The 20,074-nt window shown below is 39.8% G+C and overlaps 1 protein-coding gene across 1 annotated transcript; it reads right to left on the bottom strand.

Annotated features, from left to right (window-relative positions):
- Positions 1–653: 653 nt before the first annotated feature.
- LOC112566209 lies at positions 654–7,073 on the bottom strand. The gene is made up of 4 exons (XM_025242231.1): positions 6,496–7,073; positions 3,432–3,848; positions 2,760–3,330; positions 654–1,861 (listed from the first exon to the last, which is right to left on the bottom strand). Exons 1-4 carry the CDS (start codon positions 6,688–6,690, stop codon positions 1,449–1,451), a joined length of 1,596 nt encoding a protein of 531 aa, XP_025098016.1. The 5' UTR covers positions 6,691–7,073; the 3' UTR covers positions 654–1,448.
- Positions 7,074–20,074: the final 13,001 nt, after the last annotated feature.

The following is a 20,074-nucleotide window of genomic DNA, read 5'->3' as shown; positions in this document are numbered from 1 at the left end:
CATTTTTCAATGCTCATATCAAATAACCAACGTAGTATTACAAGTTGTCTAGCAAGCTATATATACAATGCAATGAACTTGGGAAACTCAATTGTAAAATTCAAGATTAGTGTTTAACGTCCTAATTTATTTGCAGGCCAAAGACGCTGATCATTTAGTAAGGATATAATATTTATGGATATATTATATCTATCCATATAATTGCAAGCGTGCTGATGTATGTTAACACGAAACATACATACAAAGACATATATATATATGTGCTTGTGTTTAGCTAAAGGTTGTACATTTACAAGAGTTAAAATGGCATCAGCTAGATTACAATATGTATTTATTACATGTATTCGGAACGGGAATGCCAACTGTGCTCGTCAATGCATCTATGGAAATAAGTCACACACCCATGCGTCTGCACAAAATCATTATTTACCTAGTTATAAAACAATTGCCCGTCAAAATATCAACCCTCATCTTTGCACATAACATTTTTCTTTTCTGTGTTACTATAATGTCTTTGTAGTAATGAAGTGTGTTTTTTAAGATCCATACTAGATGTGAAGAAGCATAACTTTTGCTTATTCTGTTACCCTCAGAGGTAAGGATTTTTTATCTGTCATTTGTCTCTCTCTCTCACACTACCATAAAAACACATACACCGATACATTTTGCTTTATTTATAAGATACTGTACATGGACACGAACCACCATTAACAACTTGTACATCTGTTAATCTGTAATAATAATGTTGACACCAAGCCTACTAAAAGAAGAAAGATAGCAAAGGTAGTATGGTTAATAGGCAGCTCCCCAAAAATCAGCACTCAATGGAACAATATGGCAAAAAGTATCATGAAAAATTAAGACAACGAAGCAAGAAAAGCAAGTCTTAAAAAGTATGGCCGTTACCTAGCATGCATTTATAAAAAGGAGTGTTAAATTAGGAGATGTTTAGTGATGCGTACAACTTATATTGTTCACGTATATGAGAGATAGGGAGAGAGAAACAAACTGAGCACAAATATTTTCATCTAGCATACAGATAAGTGTTCAAAAATAAAATTAAGCAGAATAGAAAAATAATTTATACTGAATTAAAGTTTCTTTTTCAGTACAAAACCACGTAATCAAAAGAAAGCTAACCAAACAATAAAATAAAATCACGTACTTAATCTGAGACACCAAAGGATATGAAAAAGGTCATCGGCAGTGCCTTGTCTCCACAAAGATGATTTCAGGAAAATCAAAATAATCTATGGACTGATTGAAGATATTCAGTCGCTATGTAACTACAGCTTTTTCATGAGATGATCGAGGACTAACCAAACTTTTGTATTAAGTTGGAGGAGAAAAACAGAACTATTTCAGCGTAGAAAAGTCTCATATAACAACTGTTTTAATCTTTCTTTGTCACCAAAAATTACAAGTGTTACAAAAGAATCAACTATAAATTAACTTGTGGTATCACTGCTTATGCTGGCACACAGTAAAGCACCTGTGTAAAAAGTGTACTGCTCATTATGGCTTAGTGTGTAGGTCGAGTTTGGCATGAGCAATACTTTCTGGCCGGTTTTTAAACTGACAATATCGTGCATCATGCCAACGCTGTTTGAACCATTCATAAAATTCATTAATTTATCATTCACAGATAGAGATAAATAGCCATAACCATTGCCTCCCTGAACATACAAGTTGGCTACAAAGACATAAGTTCCATTGACGGGGGCCGTGAAGACACCAGTGGCTGTGTCATAGCCTCCACCTTCGTTGAAGTCGACCACATCGAATATCACAGGATTTCCTGCCGTCACATTAACAGGTGTACTCAGGCGTACTCTAAATGACACCGGCCTTATCGCATTCTCTGTTAGAAGACAACAGTGAAACGTGATAAAAAGAATTAGTGGAAAATATTTTATCCGTAAGAAATCCGTGTGTGTGTGTGTGTGCGTGAAGGAGTGAGTTGTGCTGTGCGTATATAGTTTATAGTACGTATAGAGTAGTTTATAGCTAGATGTATTATTATCAATATCACGACATACCATTGGTCTCACTGGAGTGAGTCACTATAACAACACGTCAAGATCACCGATAGAGACTGACTATGGCTATACATTATTTGTCTGAAGTTTCAATGTATATGGTCATAATATTGAGTCATTGTATGCGTATAATTTTGAATACACCAGTATATTTTTCTTTTTTGTTTTATTTTAGTGTCTTTATAGTAATGAGTATATTATTTTAAAGATCGATGGCTACATGTAAAGAAAAATAACTTTTGCTTATTCTTTTACCTTCATAGATAAGGATTTGTTTTATGTCATTTGTTTCTCTTGTAAGGAATTGCTCTTGTAATACATCGTGATCGTGTTCATCTTCAAATTATCCAGTTCCTTAGTCATTGCTAAAGCTCTCTAAGATCTCAAAGTCACTTTGACAACATATGAAGATTACTGAAAATACCGATTGGAAGTACAAGATGGAAGTTATTTCATTTCAAACGTTAATCCTATGTCATACACAATATGCTATAGAAAGATTCACATGCACGTCACATTTTAGAGTATTGTTATCGTATGAATATTTATAACTTCTTTAAGAACATTAAATTTTAAATCCACAAAAGAAAGGAGCATAACATTTAAAAGTTAGTGGCATTGGTTGTACATATATCTCCTATTTAGCTGAGAATAATCATACATAAACTATTTGAACATTCCAACAACAATGTGAATCCTCAAATATTCCTTCTACATTACCTATCATTCTAGTCATGCTCATCCCCAAATCCTCCATTGACTTCGTCATCGCCACAGCTTTTTCTGAGAGTTCTCTCATTGACATCACCACCATCTTGTCCTGTTTGTCCTGGTCCTGAACCTCTTGTCTGCCCACAAAGTCTCGTACCTGGTCTAGCTGCACGGCTTTGTCGTCTGACCTGCACCTAAAGAAGGTCACGTGACCCTCCTTGTTGCCCCGTTGACGGTATCGGGTGAGAGCGTCGTCGTCCAGCAGCGCCGCCTGCAGCTCCGATTTGTGCAGGACGATGTCGGCGTCGGCGTCGGTGTGACAGGAAGAGGCCGCACGCGTCGCGAGTCGAGACAGCAGCTGTTTGGTGTCTCGCGCAACAATCCGCTCGGCCTCCATCTCCTTCAGTGCTGCACGCTGCACGCACTCCATCTCCTCCAGCGCCTCGTCACGTGCACGAGTCGCCCACGCCACCAACGCTTCGTATTTGGAAGTCACGTTTGACGTCATTTCCTGTTTTTGGCGGGATAACTCCATTGAATCTCGCTCCAAACTACCAAGCACAGCTTCTAGCACTTGGATCTAGACACAAAAACATCAAAAAGATTAAACCTGTGTGGAGGTAAAAAAAAAGCCATTAAGAAATAAAATGTCAACAAGCAGTTTTTATTTAGCTGACTGACCTGTTGGTTTGCAGTCACCATAAGTCTGGTCACCTCTCCTTTGGCTCGTGTGACAGCCGCCATAAAATCTTCTGTGGCGTGACCTTCGTGTGACGTCAGCTTACAGTGCAGGCAGATGCTGACGTCACATTGACGACAGTGGAAGCACAGCGATTGGCCAGCGTGACTCGGGCACTCTCTTGTCTTCACGACTATGGGGGCAGACGACATGCTAACATCACGGGCATCAAGGGATCGCACGCGATGGCCCTTGGCAAACATGGCGTGCAGACGACTGCATCGTGAGCACATCTTGTGACGACAGTCTCCGCACTCGTGTGTCGCTGTCTCGCGGCTGCCGTCCTCACACGTGTCACACTCTACAGGTAGGTCTAGACTGGCGTCAGGTTTGTCATCAAAGTCCACGTAGAAATTGGTCTGAAATAGGTGAGATGTACACTTGATCTACTTGTTCTCCATCCATTTTTTTTTCCTTTTTTAAAATAATGTTTTCGTAAAGTGACAGTCATGGAGAGTTATAGGGAAGCATTGGTGTCGCATTTAGAATAGAAACAATTGAAGCCATCGTCGGAACTGCACAGCTCTATCAAATATTAAAATGTCGTGTCGCCTTTATGATGTAATGGGTATGGGTAATGCGCCACACAACGGAAGATGAACCAAGGGGCATAAGATGGACACTCTCCACGAACTTAGAAGACCTAGACTTTGCCGACGACCTGGCCCTGCTGTCACACACCCACCGACACATGCAGGAGAAGACTACTCGCCTGAACACCTTTGCGCAGAACGTCGGACTGCACATCAGCCGGACAAAGACAGAAGTGATGACCCTGAACACCACCAATACAACACCGATCAGCGTAGAGGGAGAAGACCTGCCGATGGTTGAAAGCTTCACCTACTTGGGCAGCGTGGTCAAGCAGGATGGAGGAGCACGCCGTGACATCCAGAGCAGACTGAGCAAAGGCAGGGGCATCTTCTGTAGCTAAGCAACATCTGGAAGTCGACACGGTACAGCATCAATACCAAGCTGAGACTTTACCAGAGTCTGGTCATGTCCACTCTACTGTATGGCTCGGAATGCTGGCGAATGACTGACAGCGACCTCAACAAACTGTCAGTCTTCCACACCAAAAGCCTGCGAAGAATCCTGGGCATCTTCTGGCCAAGGACAATCTCCAACGAAGAACTACTTACCCAGTGTGGGCAGGAGAGCATGGCCACCATCCTGATGAAGAAGCGATGGCGCTGGATTGGTCACGTCATCAGAGGCGGGAGCAACTCCATCATAAAAACTGCCTTACACTGGACGCCAGAAGGAAAACGCAAGCGAGGCCGGCCCAAGAACACCTGGCGACGAACTGTGGAGGCAGACATGAAGACCCTAAACCTCAGCTGGGGTACTGTGGGGAAGCTAGCCCAGGACAGGCAAAAGTGGAGGACATTTGTCGCTGCCCTTCGTGCCGACCGGCATATCGGGCAGTAATCTAATCTTTATGATGTTATGAGTCAAATAATAAAATGAAGCACTACTTTGACTGTAAATCAATATATATGACTTTTATAAGTTGAAAATAAAAATGCATTATAAATGTTCAGTTACTTTTTAAAAAAGTAGGTGTTGACCTTCAGTTTTGCATACTTAACCAGTGATTCTCCCATCCGCTTCTAGTATACAGTTGTTGGTGTGTATAAAAGTGTAAAGGCAACACGAAAGGGGAGGTGGACGTAGGCTTGACAATTTTGGTCAAACAACGTATCAACTCTCTTACAATCCCTGCCTTCAAAACGTAAATAAATAAAATAAAAAGACAGTTTCGTGACAGCAACGGTTTATTGACCTGCCAGCATTGGAGTTATTCCCTAATTTTATGATTGATGTGGTTAACAGCGTAAGGGAAGTTACAAAATATAAATAAATCGAAATGATACTTTAAGCAATTATCTTGTAATTGGTAAATGTCACATTTACTGATTGTGTTTAACGCAATAACAATAACTAGGATTAATCTTAAAGAATTTTGTGCAAAATTCCATTAAAGACAATGTTAAATTTCGTTTAATTTTTGTTAAGGTTAGTGCCTGCAATAGGATTCAAATAAATGGAGAGATTTTTGTCTGCAATGTTAGGGTAGCAAGTCCTAGAAATATACTATCAACACCTAGTCCTGTGAGAAAATCAATATTCACAATGTACACTATATAAGTACAAGATTTAAATGAATACCACGAATTGATTACACTTTACGCAATGGGCTCGCACTGTTATTTACAGTGTACTTGACAAACGCACCAGATTGCTACTCGTAGTTCGCTAAAACGAAAATGATACCCGTTAACTTCTGTGCATATCGACAGTCATTGCTAAAGCGAAGCGGAAAGTAGGCTCGAGTCTTCTATACCAGGTATGTCAACGTGGGAGGCATGCGGCCCTTTGCAAACACACCTCCGGCACTCGTGACAACACAAATGTGACACATGCGGCCCTTGGGGGACCTTCAGTTTGATATGCTCTATACATTACTCAGCTACTCAGGCTTAAGGCTGCTTCACAAATGAAAAATAAAAAACCCTACCGTCAAAATATTGGGGCAAAACGTGGGCATTGTACGACAGTTTAAGAATTACTTCGGGATGTCCCTTTAATTTCGTGTCATTTTGTGATTTGTAAAGATTTTGTAGGCTTCTACAATAAAATGATAAGTTTTTTTTTTCAAAAACAGCAGTCATTCAAAGAGAACAAAGTCTTACAAGGATATATATAGAAAGAACCCAAGAGACAAGGGGATATGAATGAAGAAAGAAATATTTAACTTCGTAGACTTTTGATAAAATGCTATCGGGTGTTCGCCATAACAAGATTCTGATTCAAGGTTTCTGGACAGGATCCTGGAAAATCTTTCGATGAACATTGATGAAAACTGTGTTGTAGGTTCTCAGACTATTTCTTTATCACCACCTATGTACGTTGTATTGCTAACGTGTGAAAGCAGCGCAATACCTAGAAACACGAGAAACCGAAAGTAGCATTAAGCCGACAGGGAAAACTTTTGTGACTTACCTGAAACTGGATCACTCCCCCAGCAGGGACAGGAACAAGGACACGACATGTAGGACACTGAAATGTCACTTTTTCTCCTCTCCATCCTTTCCTATAAGTATTATCATCGCCATCGTCTTTCTCTTGCTCAGGTTTTGTCGTTTTCTCCTCAGAATCATCTTCGCTCTGCTTGTCCTCTTCGCATGTTTCTTTCATTTCTTTGACTGGACTGTCGTCTGCGTGTGAAGCCGATTTCTTGGACGTTGCGGTGACGACGATTTCTCCAGACACGGCAGACAGAAAGTGTGAAAACAAGGCAGCAGCTTGGGAGTGCGACCACGATAGGACTCCATGCACAGACTGCAGGACAAACGCAAGTCTGAGCTGTAATGTCGTCCAGTCGCCATTTTGGATTGAAAACCTTTCCAATTTTCTTCCCTGTCGTCAAGTTTGGCTCACCTGAAAATACTGTATGAATAAAGGCTTTCCGTCCCTGTCGTTTGGCTTCCCTGGAGATACTGTACCGACGGAGGCTTCAGATCTACTCATTCTTTCATCGTCAGCGCCCCCTTCTCGTGTCGTCTGCCATCGTAACTAGAGCAACCAAACTAGTTCGAGGCAAAGAGTCAGTCTAAAAATAGATCTACGAAGGGCCTGCTATGGGATGCAAAATATATTTTAAAATGTTGAAATCTGAAAACAACAAGCGATGACAAACTTTGACACAAAATCAAAATGTTTTTGTTGTCACAGAAAAGAAAATATTTACCGCCTTGTTCAGTGGTGTGCACCTGATAAGAGTTTCTCACGACGCGATGATTCTAAAATGTCTCCTCTATGTGTGTTGTCAGTGAACTTTAGCAAGCAAATGGATCGAGAAGTAAGCAACAATCAACAAAAGCGAGTAGCAGCAATGTATCAGCAGGATGCAAGTAGCCAAGGCAGAAAGTAAGCCTTAAAACTGCATAGAAAGCTGATGATCTAACGTACCACGCTCAAGTTAACATTTTCCTAAATCTTGTTTACCACCCTTGCAGATCCTCTCTGTTATTAAACAAACGATGAACGTCGCGAAATAAATCGTCTGCAACAGACTAGTTTCGAAACAAGAGTACAATCTTCCATACCTCTACTCAAACTGTTGTACATTATTTACATGAACTATATTAAAACGTTTGATGTACAATTTACAGAAAACAAATTCTTACACGGCTAAATTCTTAGATTAATAAAGCACAGAGCAAAAATACAGTAACGTGTGCGCGTGCTGTAGAGTAGCTGAGAGTTCCTGCCCCTGTCGCCAGGTTAACCAAGACGAAGGCTGTACTTTCGGTTCTTATCGCCATCTGCTTAGAAATATCCAGTGCAGTATAAGCATAAAGATGTACAATCGGACCTCTCCCAGTTTGTCATGTCTCCAAGTAGCCATATTGTAATAGAAATCAATCTCCTACTATCCTATAAGCTGTTGCTTGTATTAGGTAAAGTGAATCGCATCCGGAACGGTGAACATTTAACTATTCTTTTTGCAACCACATATACGCATCAGCATTTTGCTGCTCCTTATGTTTAAAACTCGTATTGGATAGTTCCAGATGCCATGAGGCCGCCTCTTCCGCCATTAGTGCAGGAAGAGGTCGACACAGACCTACTACCATGGCAAAGTTAAAGCATCTTATTCATTTCCGTTTTAGAGATCATTTTGTAAGTTTTTTAACGATATTATATTAACCACGTAAAGGATAAGCACTTTGTTGCCCCTTCAAACCAATCAATGATTAAAAACTTATTTGCAGTTTGCTACCACTCCCGCCATTTTTGTATCGTTTTGTGCGGGAAGTTGTCGATGCGAAATCCTAATCACAAAGGTCTAAACACACTTACCTTAAAAGTGAACTACAATGGACACACATACACATGAACACACACACACACATGAACACACACAGGCACACATACTATTACACAAACCCATCGTCAGTCAAGGAAATTATACTATATCATGGAATAAAAGGAACAATCTAAATCCTAATTCTTAATTGCAAAGGCCTCTCGTCTTACATGTCAATTAAACTGGATATAAACGCACGCACACACACACAAACAAACGCACACACATGCATGCGCAAAGCATACAATTTCTCTGTCTCGCGTTTTACTCACATGAATAGATTAACAGTAACTGTACAATAGCAAAGAAAAAATATGTCCGTGGAAGGTGTGGTTCATGAGCCTCTGCACTTGATTTGTTGACTGCGGACTGCACGTGATTTGTTGACATCCGGGCTAGAGCACGTGAGCCGCTGTCTGTGCTGTCCCGTCCGTGTTTATAGGATGTCGTGGAATCCCTGGTTGACTGATTAGTTGGTTCTTTTGACACTGGGGGGGGGGGGGAATTGGTGTTTTACGCCGTGCCAGCAACTAAGGCTATATTACGGCAAGCAGCCAGCCCTGTGAACAGATGCCACGTGCAGAGAAAGAACAGCATGCCCGAGACGAGAAATGAACTCAGGGCAGCCAACCTTCACTGTATTGGTGACAGGCGCTAACCGTTGCGCCACCGGGCCGTTCTTTTGACACTGGGACTCTGTATGGAGCCAGCAGGCTCCCCATCTATCATTTGACCATTTATCCATTGGTCACAGCCCGAGTCAATTGGACTATATAGCTTAGTCGATTTGATCTCCGATTACAGAAATTATTATTCAGCATAATAACACTCTCGTTACTCGTTGTATGTAAACAGTATGTACTTGTTTTCAATGCAAATCAATCAAGTGATAGTTATCAAGTAAAACTGAACGCTGTACAAAGTAACAGAGAGTTTGAGATCCGCTAGGAGTAACAACATCAAGCGGTGCGTCACGTGTTTGGACGAATGTGCTGTTAGGAACGGGTGGGGGTTGGGGTGGGGGTTTACACCTCTGTCTGTTGGTAGGCAGTGATTCTCGCCCTTACCCGTGCACTAGATGGAATGATTGGAAGTGAGGACGTTAGAGAAAACGTGCATGAACGAGCGAAAGGTTCACTGAACCCCAGGTGTATGGGGAAAATATTTAGTTTGGTCATTTCCACGCAAGTATTCGAAGTGGAGAGACGGCAGCGAATTTTGAGTAGAAGAGATCTTGGAATCGGATTAATTCCTTGCCTAGTCAAGGTATGGGATAAGTTGTTTTACTTGCTTTGGCTATCTCCCTTTCCGCGAAAGAATGGTGTGAAATGATGTAATATTTGGTTAGAAGTGATGATGATGAAAGAGTTGTTGTTGTTGTAATAGCGATAAAGCTCAATACGAATATTCATTACAAAAGTAAACATTTCAGGAATTACCTGGAAGAGGAATTACCTAGGAGGAGAAGGAATTATCGAAAGAAGGAAGACGATTGGAAGAGGAACGTCAGCAGCTAGGTGTATCTGCCCAGTCAACACCCGCTGTTCCTGGTTATTGAAGTTGTATCGTCAGCAGTCAGGTGTGTCTGCCCAGTCAGCATCTACTGTTCGGAAGTTGGAAAGTGTATTCTGGGACAGGGATACGTTCAACGTCAGCCTGGAGTACTGACCTCGTCAACCCCAGTGGCTACAGCTTACGAAGTTTCGAGGACGATTATTCATGGAAGTGTAGATGTGCGTGAACGTCTCTGGACATCATCCGAACCTTAGGTGCAGATTTTGGGAACTCTTCTAATGTCCACAGGTTTGAAGCTGTTGAATAGAACTGAAGTGTCTGATACAATGATAGAGACCGCTGCTTACTGCCTGTACTTGAGTAAACAGCACTCAAATGTAATAGATACATATGCGAAAGCTGGTCGTTTGGATATTTAGTTTGTTAATGCGGTTTTGTCTTTACTTAGACATCAATGATTTTATTTATATATTAACGGTGGTCCACCACCAATTGGTGCAACGTACCTTGTAGTGGTGTGGTGGCTTGCACACCTTGTCGGTCCACAGAGCGGTGTCGGCGGGAGCCTTGCCAATTACTAAGAATTGGATGAATTACAGGGTCCTGTCCTTCCTGTCTCCCCACGAAGTCTCGTACCTGGTCTAGCTGCACGGCTTTGTCGTCTGACCTGCAGGTGACCCTCCTTGTTCCCCCGTTGACGTATTGAATGAGCGCATCGTCGTGCAGCAGCGCGCCTCACGCGTCACGAGGCGAGACAGCAGCTGTTTGGTGTCTCTCGCCACAATCCTCTCGGCCTCCATCTCCTTCAGTGCTGCACGCTGCACGCACTCCATCTCATCCATCCCCTCTTCACGTACGCGAGTCGCCCACCTCACCAAAGCTTTGTATCGTGACGTCACGTTTGACGTCATTTCCTGTTTCTGTCGGGATAACTCTAGCGTGTCACACTCCAGACGACCCAGTACAGCCTCGAGAACTTCGATCTAGATACGAGAAAGACATTCAAATATTTCCCACCTCTAGAGGTCAGATTAGCATACTCAGATAATTTTAAGATTATATTAAGCTTTTATAATTAAATGTATGCAATTTTTTTTTAAATTGACAGTTTATGTGCAAGAATTTTACAGACAAATGTACACCTTTACATGTCCCCCAAGGCATTCCCCTCCCCAGAACTATTTAATAATGATTTTAATCGTCTGTGCTCGGGTGCCCTTTCTCGTCTTCCGTTGTCTCGATCTCGTGCACCAGTTAGCCAGCTTGCGATCAATGCCTGCACTTCTACTTCTGTAGCTGCAGGGCACATTTTTCTTGCAGCATCTAAAAATAGAACAAATATAAGAATATGAGGTCTGCATAAAAATAATCACTTAATTATAGGTCACTGACCTTAAAATCCAGAATATAAAGTGAAATAAAGAAAGCTACAAGCAGATTATATAGATATGTAAAGTGGCACTGGCAGCTCCCCACATGTATTTTCCTTTTCTTGGGGTTGGCACTCCCTCTGTGCAAACCTATTTTTTACATCTTTCATGTCGGTTTTCAGCTCTTCCAGAGAAGACATTATATGTTGTAGAGCTTGCTTTAATGTACCTGGAACCAACGAACGCAAGAGCAAAAAACATGTAAAATAGTGAACCATATTTATTTCATTTTGTTTCACTATGGCAACAGAAGCCTGGGATTTTGCCCTTCTGGTTATATTTCACAAAAACACTGTCCAAAATACTTGGTAGAAGGTAAAAACAAACAAAATGTTAAAATGATTATAAACAAAATGACTTTAAATTACCTTCCAAGGAGTTGTGGGTCCCTGTGCTTGCAGACAAAGGGTGTTGGAACCGTGAAGGGAGAGGTGAAATGCTGCTAATTTGCTGAAAGCTTCTACTTTCAGATACCCTAGGGCTCACAACTGGCGGCAAAGAGTATGGCAACATATGGTAGAGAAAATAAAAACAGACCGAAATCTAATTGGAGTTATCCGTGTCCTTTATGATGCAGTAGGAGTATTTGTGTCATCACTCTCCACCTCCAACATTTCTTTAAGTCTCTCTCAGATTCTGCTTTAACAGATTTTGGTGGCCAGTTGCACAAGTAATTGCGACCAGTGGAATCTTTAAATCGTCCCAGCCAGCTGTCTGGAATTACAGCTACTAACCCCTTTAAACCTTCTTTGGCTTCTTCCAAAATCTCAACAACATGGAATAAGGCCATCTGCCGAAAAAAACTCATACACTTTATAGGCATTTGAACGTAAATATGCAAAGCCTATTTCTTCGGAAACATCACTGTTACATAAATGTGTAAAGCAAGCATAAATAAAATATGTATGTGTACAGCATATCTGCATGGATAGTTCAAATACAGATGTTATATTTACTTTAGAGTAACTTAACAATTGTCATCAAAGTCCACGTAGAAATTGGTCTGAAATAGGTGAGATGTACACTTGCTCTACTTGCTCTCCATTCGTGTTTTTCTTTTTTAAATAATATTTTCGTTAAGTGACATCTATTGAGAGTTACAGGGAAGCATTAGTGTCGCATTTAGAGTTCAAACAAATTAAAACCATCGTCAGAACTGCACAGTTCTATAAAATATTAAGATTTCATGTAGCCTTTATGATGTTATGAGCCGAATAATAAAATGAAGCACTACTTTGACTGTTAATCAATATATGTGGCGTTTATTAGTTTAGAATTTAAATACGTTTTAAATGTTTAGCTACTTTAATAAAGTAGGTGTTGATCTCAGTTTTGCACACTTAGCCAGAGACCTTCCTATCCGCTTCTGGTATACAGTTGTTGGTGTGTATAAAAGTGTGAAGGCAACACGAAAGGGGAGGTAGGCGTAGGCTTCACAATTTCGGTCAAACAACGTATTCTTCCCCCTTCCCATAACTGCCTCCAAACTCAAATAAATAAATGAAAATGAAAAGACAGTTTCGTGACAGAAAAGTTATATTCCCCTGCCACTATTGGGGTTATTCCCTAATTTTAAGATAGATATGGTTTAAAGCGTAAGGAGCGTTATGAAATATAAATAAATCGAAATAATACTTTAAGACCTGTTAGTTGACATTTTGATGTTGGATTCCCACGTGACTTAGTTCACCACATCTTGTCTTGTCTGTCGAATCTCTTGATAGCATTTTAATGTCTATAAAGTTGTGGTGCTGTCGATGCTTTTTAATAATTAAAAAAAATCCTAAAATCATTGAGTTTTCTGTAAAATGTTTGTAACAGATGAGAAATATTAAATCCTACACATTGTACCCACAAATATTTTCACAAATACACGTGTACGTAAACGACGTGGTGTTTATGCAAATGCTTCCACACATTTCTCAGTGAACATGGAGACCCACTCCCCTACAACCGTCACCGTCATCGGTGGGAGACCAGTCTACAACTTCAAGACTACATTGACTCTATAGCAGACAGGAGCTACCCGACATTAACTGAGATCACGTGCTGACTGAATGAAGAAAGTGTCTGACGAGAGCAAGTAGAAGTCAACACCAATAATAACAAATCACACACCTGCACCAACAGAAACACATCAAAGAATATTCATGTGTCTGGGAAACAGATGACATCTGGCTGGAAGGAATATGCATTAGGAATGTACTAGCAATGACAGGGATTGACACATCAACGCCATCATACATGCAATCGGTTGTGTAGGAACAAACATTTGTAAAATAAAAGAAATGTCTTTAATAACCTTTCTTATTTCTTTAAAATGCTACCTGCTCCAGTGAAAAACCTACTCAGTATTGTAATAAAATCTAAGCTAGCAAACATTCCAGTAAAACAACTTGTTATTAAAATAAATAGGAAAGCGATTTTCATTTTTTGAAAAAAGTATTAAGATTGTGTACACCTCATCTGATACTTTCAACTGGCAAATTATTTCTTAAGAAAAAAACCTATTACGAATACTACAAAAGATAGTAGTATACAAACAATTATTTTGGAGCAACAATTATCTTAAAGATGAGGGACAGCTGAAGACACTTTAAGTACTTTGTAATATTTTTAAAAAAAATTATTAGTTTTTTTTTTAAATTCTATATTCAAACAATTCCAAATGCACACCCTCTGCATAATAAAAATACCTAAAATGATCCTAACATTTTGAAAAACTGTTGACATTTAATTAAAAATTTCATGAAAATATGGAGAAATTAATCATGTGAATCACCTTCACGAATATTTTATTCCAGCTGCCTGTTTGCGATGCCCCTTTAATTAAACAATTGCTTCACGAGATATGCAAGAATTTTGTAGAGGGTATGGACTATTTTCTGTTTGCACATACAATAGGTAAGACACTAAATAAATATTCAATTTAATTGTTCCTCATCAACAGTATAAAATGCAGAGATTCAACCTGAATGTGTTTCATCTCAAGCAGTTACCAGCTGCCGGCCGTAAGGAGGAGGGAACACCTAGAGACGATGTGAAGTCGTCGATGGTGTCGTCTCCGCTGTTATCGCCGCTAGGCTCAGTCGTGTTGCAGTAGCCGGTAATCAAGGTAATGAGGACGAGCTGACAATTGCAGTTACTAGACTTTGAGTAGTTAGTGTGTGAAAACACTTGAAATAAGACTGTCGGCCTCCAGACCAGACACATACATCAGGATAGTGGGGAAGAGGAAAACAGATTTCCTATAGGGTTATATAAAAGTAAAGACATCAAACCCTGTCTGAGAATATGCTGATAGACATCATGATAAATTGTCAATGTCCAACAGGCACTAATTAGCATTTTTATACATATACTATTCTAAAAATTTTAATAATTTTCGTATGTATAGCTTGTGTATCTGTGAGATAGCCAACTAAGAGGATCGACAGACTTCCAGTTACTGGTGAAGCGGTGAAATTTTCGCTCTAGCCCTGCTTTGTGCATGGACTGTCAGTAATAACAAACTGAGAAAAATTAATTCGATACTTTTACTGAAGTAGTTTTCCCACGCTGATCTTACAGAACAGACTGGCTTACATCGTGAACTATATCTTTCACGTGTTCACTGAGCAATCCATGAAGTAAGTGTTTACTTCCGACGATTTGAAAAGAGTAGGATGATCGATAATGACAAAGAATTTGATCAAAAAACTTGAATTTTTAAAACAATATCAGGTGGTGTGTGTATGCTCTGAAATAAGAAAATCCTCTGACTTGTAGTCATTTGGCCATATGACTGTTGTCGGACCACTGTTAGGAACAGTTACAATACATGTTATCTTACTCCGTCTTATCTTACCAACTCTGTAAACCGGACAAAGAAAGCAATAGGTAATGGTATCGTCTTTACAATTAAAGTAATCGACAGGAAATTGTGTACTTAAAAGAGAATTTTTTTGAACAGGGGGAAATTTTATGTAATTCGACACAGTGCCAGACAGAAAGCTATCCTCCATGAAAACACTAACATCGATTCCAGAGAACAAAATAGTTCTTGTTCCTGCTAAAGCGGTTGCATGTCGCTGTCAGTTATGTAAATATTAACAAAAAATGGAACAAAACATTTGGGTGTGTCTTCTAAACATTAAAATAAGAAGAAAGCAACAGTGAACCCACAGCCAGGTGATTTTCATCCTTTGCTAACGTTTCCTGTCAACAGTCACATCAGTAACTCCGTAAACTTGACAAAAAAGACATGATGAATGTTATCCTCGTTAAATTAGACCAAGTCACAAATATTGAAACATTTCGAACAGAAAATGAGTTACTATAAAATATTTGTATAAACATATTTATTGTTTAAAAGTGAGCCAATAAATTAATGTGTGAGTAAAGAAACTTGCTAACAGGAGGTTGTCCAGGCATCAGAAGATCCCTCTCGAGCTTTTTTGGTTTCCTTGAGGACAGACTACATTGTCTTTGGTTCTTTAGTTAAAAACCTGTACTTACTGATATTCTCATAGAATTCATTAAAACTTCAAAGGTGCCATCAATTTGTCGCTTGTTGCAGAAAATATCCACAATGAATAAAACTGAGTGTGGTTCAGACACCTGTGGTTTTGCACTATGGGACAACCCACGTGACATCATGTCTTACAAGGACTACCTGACGACTTTGTTTATTTTACAAAATTTCGTTCATCCTACTATTGTTGTGGTGGGCGTGCCGTCCAACATCATCAGCTGTGTGGTGTTCTGGCGCCAGGGACTTGGGGACCGCATGAACGTGTGTCTGTTGGCGCTGTCGCTGGTGGACATGTGTCTCCTGCTGGTGTCACTGCTGTACAGTGTCGGTTACTACATGGGGCAGGTCGACCCTGTCAGGTATGGAAGTCTTTATGCCATAATCTTCTCTTTTGTGTCTGGAGTATATTTGGGATTTCGCAGTGCTTCTGGGTGCATCACCATGGTGATAGCAGTAGAGCGGTGCCTGTGTGTTATCTTCCCTTTGAAGGCGGCGTCTTTGATCAGTAGTCGCAACATGGCGGTGATTATGGTTTGTATTGTTTGTCTGAACCAGTTGGCGTTTTTCACTGTGCCTGCGAAGTTGACAGTCGTTAAAATAAACAACAGCTCTTCTACGTTGGCGGTGAGCAAGTCTGAATTCTTCACAAACAATGAAAAGTTAATCGAGATATTAGAAAACATAATTATGATGAGCGTGGTACCACTAACAACGTTTGTAGTCACGTGTCTGTCTACCGGCCTGACCGTGGTCAAGCTGAGAGCCGCCATGACGTGGCGAGGTCAGGTCACCTCCAGAGGTCAAGTTCAGCACACGGCGTTGACCAAGATGCTTGTAGCAGTCTGCTGTGTTTATATCATAACCAGCATACCCTGGGTCATCTTTTACCTGTCTACCCTTTTAATAGAAGGTTTTTCAGAAAGAGGTACTTACTATAATTTTTACTGGACCGCAGTTAAAGCGTCTAGTCAACTTTCTAACTTCAACTGCGCCGTTAGTTTCTTTGTCTACATGAACAGGTCCTCCCGCTTCAGAAAAGATGTTTATTCTTTCTTCTGTCGCTTATGCATATCTATGACTCCAAATGTTAAGAAAAAAGCTATTCTTAGAAATAGTTGAGTTGTGTTTTTCATTCAAAACAATGAAGCAAGAAATCAGTTAAAGTGATGATCAGAAAGTGATTCTGTTGGTGGCAAATAAAGAGAGTAGAAGACACTGAAGATGAGGACTGCTGAAGTCTTTCTTTGCAGGAATTTACAACAATTTTGACTCTTCCTCTATATTATTATTCCTTCGAAATTAGCACGCATACTCCATCACAATAATCAAGAAACAAACAAGCAGTATTTTTTACGCGAATATATTAAAGAAGTTAGAAATGTCAAGACTTCAGTAAAGGAAAACAGCAAAGATACTGTCAGTTGAGGATAATGGGATGATGGTCATTGTCCGTTGGTCAAACACACATCCTGACAGTAGAACTGTCACTCGAGATGGGTCAAAAGAATTATCAAAGGTGTTTTTTTTAATAACTAATAGTTTATCGACATATATTTGTTGGTAAGGGTGGTGCCTCCCCTATACTGACATAACTACCTCATATCGAACTCCGATGATTCTTATTCTTGTACTGGACTTTCAGATTATGAATTCACTGCATTTTAGTAAAAAGAAATTATTAAAAAATAATATTGATTAATTATTTGCACGGGAAAGTGTCCAAAAGTATTCAACACGGGTATAACCAACAGGACGGATGTACACGCTTCACCGGGAACTTGCCTCCAAGTCTGGCCTTCGAAAAAACTATCGAAAAATTAAAGAAATGTTTTGGTGATAGACAAGTCTATGTGTTCCTACAAGTTTGACCTGCTATGAGTCGAATGGACTAAGAAGTGGAGGGTTGTACTAGATAAGTATGACATGCTCGGCTTAATGGTCAATAGCAGCAGATGCAGGTGTGTCGATGAATGGAGGACCGATGTTGCACGAACCAGGTTGTTGAACAGTCTGTGTAACACGCACATTATACTCATGGTTATGTCGATAGTCTCAGTAAAACGCAAATTTTCGCTAAAAATAATTACAGTGGAACAGCTTTTTCATGATAAAAATTTAATGTTGTTACTGATTTCTGGTAGTTGGTTCCTTTATTTACTGAGGCTGATCCATATGTGTTAATAATTATGGCCGCTGTCTTGGTGTTTAATTGAAGTGTGCTGATCCATTTTTATGTCATGCTCAATATGTATAGATTTTGATATTGAAAAAAAATGTTGGTTATCAGTTACAATTTATGGTAGTCTTTATCATTCGTTGACATTTTCAATCATAAATTCCCGCGCTGCTTTGTTGTTGCCGCTGTCTGTCAAATTTCGTTTTAATGTTAATAAGGTTGTGGCGCTGTCGCTACTTTTTAATGAATTTAAAAATCCTAAAATCTTTGGGTTTTCCATAAAATATTTGTAATGGATAATAAATAATAAATCTTACATATTATACCAACAATTTAATTGTTTCACAATACACGTGTACATAACGAGGTGTTTATGCAAATGTCTCACTGATTATGCAAACACTAATGAAAACGTGAATAAACAACTTCATGCAGTGAACGTTTTGTATATTTGTTGTTTATGTTGACAAGTTCAAGTAGAATAGTCGTGATGTGTGCCATCCTACAACTGTCTCTCACAGAAGGGATTCAAAGACAATACGGTGATGAAGGTGAAGACCAGCTGTTCACTGGGGACCTTATGGAGGTGCAAGACCGGCGCCGATGACGTGTGTTCACGTCTGCTGCACTCATTCACGACTCCTCCACTACCACTTACGGGACGAAAGAAAATAAATAAACAAAACCTGTTCATTATTATTTAAAAAAATCTAAGCTAGAAAACATTGTAGTAAAACTACTTATTATCAAAGTAAATAGGAAAGTGATTTTCACAGAAAAATATTAAGATTGTGTACACCTCCTGTTACTGTAGTATATTTGTGTACACTGTAAACTTCGACTGGCAACTTATTTCTTACGAAAAAATACTATTATGATTTTTAATAGTATACAAATACTTTCGAGCAACAATTATTATCTTAAACAAGACAGACAGGTGAAGACACTTAAAGTATTTTGTAATATTTCTAACACACCACTAGTTTTTTTTTCAATAAATATTTTCTATTTAAACAATTCCAAATGTACACTCTATACATAATAAGATCCCTGAAAGGATCATAAGATTTTTTTTAAATCTGTTGAAATTTATTTTAAAAATTCATGAAAATATGGATAAATCCATCATGGTGATCGAGTTCACGAATATTTTATTCCAGATGCCTGTTTTCGATGCCCCATTAATGAAACAAATGTTGCACGAGATACATGGAGGAAAATAATGCAGAGGCAATAAACTATTTCTCTTCTTTGTACATACAATAAGTAAGACTCAAAATAATTCTTTAATATTATTGTTCCTTGTCGACAGTGCCACCTGAATGTGTTTCATCTGAAGCAGTTACCAGCTGCCTCCTTAAGGGTGAGCACGAGCTGTGGTCATGGTGAGCATGCAGCCTGCGGACTGCACGTGATTTGTTGACATCTGGGCTAGAGCACGTGAACCGCTGTCTGTGTTGTCCTGTCCGTGTTTATAAGATGTCGTGGAATCCCTGGTTGACTGATCATTTGGTTCTTTTGACACTGGGGCTCTGTATGGAGCCAACAGGCTCCCCATCTATCATTGACCATTTATCAATTGGTCACAGCACCGAGTCAACTGGACTACAGCCTTGTCGATTTGATCTCCGATTACAGAAATTACTATTCAGCGTAATAACACTCTCGTTACTCGTTGTATGTAAACAAAGCTACTTGTTTTCAATGCAAATCAATCAAGTGATAAAACTGGAGGCTGTACAAAGTAACAGAGAGTTTGAGATCCGCCAGTAGTAACAACATCAAGCGGTGTGTCACGTGTTTGGACGAATGTGCTGTTAGAAACGGGTGGGTGTGGGGGTGTGGGTTGACACCTCTGTCTGTTGGTAGGCAGTGATTCTCGCCCTTACCCGTGCACTAGATGGAATGCGTGGAAGTGAAGACGTTCGAGAAAAGCGTACAGGAGCGAGCGACAGGTTCACTGAACCCCAGGTGTATGGGAAAAATATTTAGTTTGGTCATTTCCACGCCAGTCTTCGAACTGGAGAGACTGCAGCGAATTTTGAGTAGAAGAGATCTTGGAATCGGATTAATTC

The sequence above is a fragment of the Pomacea canaliculata genome, linkage group LG6 (assembly GCF_003073045.1).
Source record: "Pomacea canaliculata isolate SZHN2017 linkage group LG6, ASM307304v1, whole genome shotgun sequence".
NCBI lineage: Eukaryota > Metazoa > Mollusca > Gastropoda > Architaenioglossa > Ampullariidae > Pomacea > Pomacea canaliculata.
This window is presented reverse-complemented; position numbering and strand designations above follow the sequence as displayed.